Here is a 1,240-nt window from a genome sequence, read left to right on the forward strand (position 1 = left end):
CATGGGGACAATAATGCCTACACACCTAAATTTACATGCATGTCTAAAGAGATTAATGAGAAGCACGCGTTAGACAGAAAGCGTGCTTCTTATTGGTTTCTTCAAGTGTATAGGCATTATTGTCCCCGCGTGTACAAGAATCAATACTGATAATGTTTTCTTCTTCAAATTTGATTAAAGATTCAATTTTATAACAAAAATTTAATTTGCTTTTATAATTTCTATTTTATTTATTCTGTTTATTATTTGTCAAATAATGAAGCAACTTACTTGAATTTTGGTCATTTTGAAAAGAGAGTCTTCTACTGATTAATCTATTCTGATTCTGAATATTTTGATAATCATCATCAGATTCATCGTTATTTTGTAATCGAGAATCTGATTGTATATTTACAGGCTCTCTTCTGATAATTCGTCTATTCCTTGTATTATAATCGTGACTATCTTGATAATTATTATCATCAGATTCATTGTTGTTGTTTGCTTCTTCTCTAGAACTACTTGGTTGTATTTGTAAAGAAGGTCTTCTAATACGTCTGTTATGTCTATGTTCTAAATCTTCTGCTGATGAGTTTTCATATGAGATATCAACATTTTCGGTAGTTATTGTATAATCAGCACAAGACAAATCTCTGTTTGGGATAATAATGATTGTTCCTCTAGGCACTTCATTTAATAACTCCTCAAGTGTATCCAATGTTAATAGTGTTATTTTTTTATCTTTAGCACATTTTCCGAAACGAAATCCGACCGATTCTAATTGCACTCTTGAATATACTTCACAAATATATCTTTGGACTCTAGTCATCGACCAATTCAATTTAAATTCAACAATTTTCTTACCTGCCAATAATAAAAAATCTTAATAGTATTAAAAGTCTTTTTGTTGTGAAATTATTGAAAAGTTATGTAATAATCTTACCAAAACCATTTTCTTGTAAGTAAGCACATTCGGTCACGCATGGATAATAGTCGGCATTTGATCTACGTAATAAGAAAAGAGTGCATTTTTTGGCTGACTGTCTTGGCCTGCCTCTTGGGCTTCCGGATAATTGAAATGATGGTCTAAAATTTTCTCTCGTAGCTTGCATTATTTGAGATCGTTGCTGCCGAATAGCCCCCCTTACCGAATTTGCAATAGTTGATAATGCAAATTCGTCTCGGCTATTCATCTAAAACGAAAACTAATACTTATATACATTTATTTCTAAGCATAAATATGATCATGTAAAGTATAGGA

The 1,240-nt window shown here is 31.2% G+C and overlaps 1 protein-coding gene across 1 annotated transcript; it reads right to left on the bottom strand.

Moving 5' to 3' along the window:
• Positions 1 to 270: 270 nt before the first annotated feature.
• On the bottom strand, positions 271 to 1,172 carry LOC105461012 (the record flags this gene model as incomplete). The annotated part of the gene is made up of 2 exons (XM_011707507.1): positions 271 to 843; positions 923 to 1,172. Coding segments are annotated over 2 exons (823 nt in total), but the record flags the coding sequence as incomplete, so codon positions are not given.
• Positions 1,173 to 1,240: the final 68 nt, after the last annotated feature.

This window comes from Wasmannia auropunctata, unplaced genomic scaffold (assembly GCF_000956235.1).
Source record: "Wasmannia auropunctata unplaced genomic scaffold, wasmannia.A_1.0 LD310982.1, whole genome shotgun sequence".
Classification (NCBI taxonomy): Eukaryota; Metazoa; Arthropoda; class Insecta; order Hymenoptera; family Formicidae; genus Wasmannia; species Wasmannia auropunctata.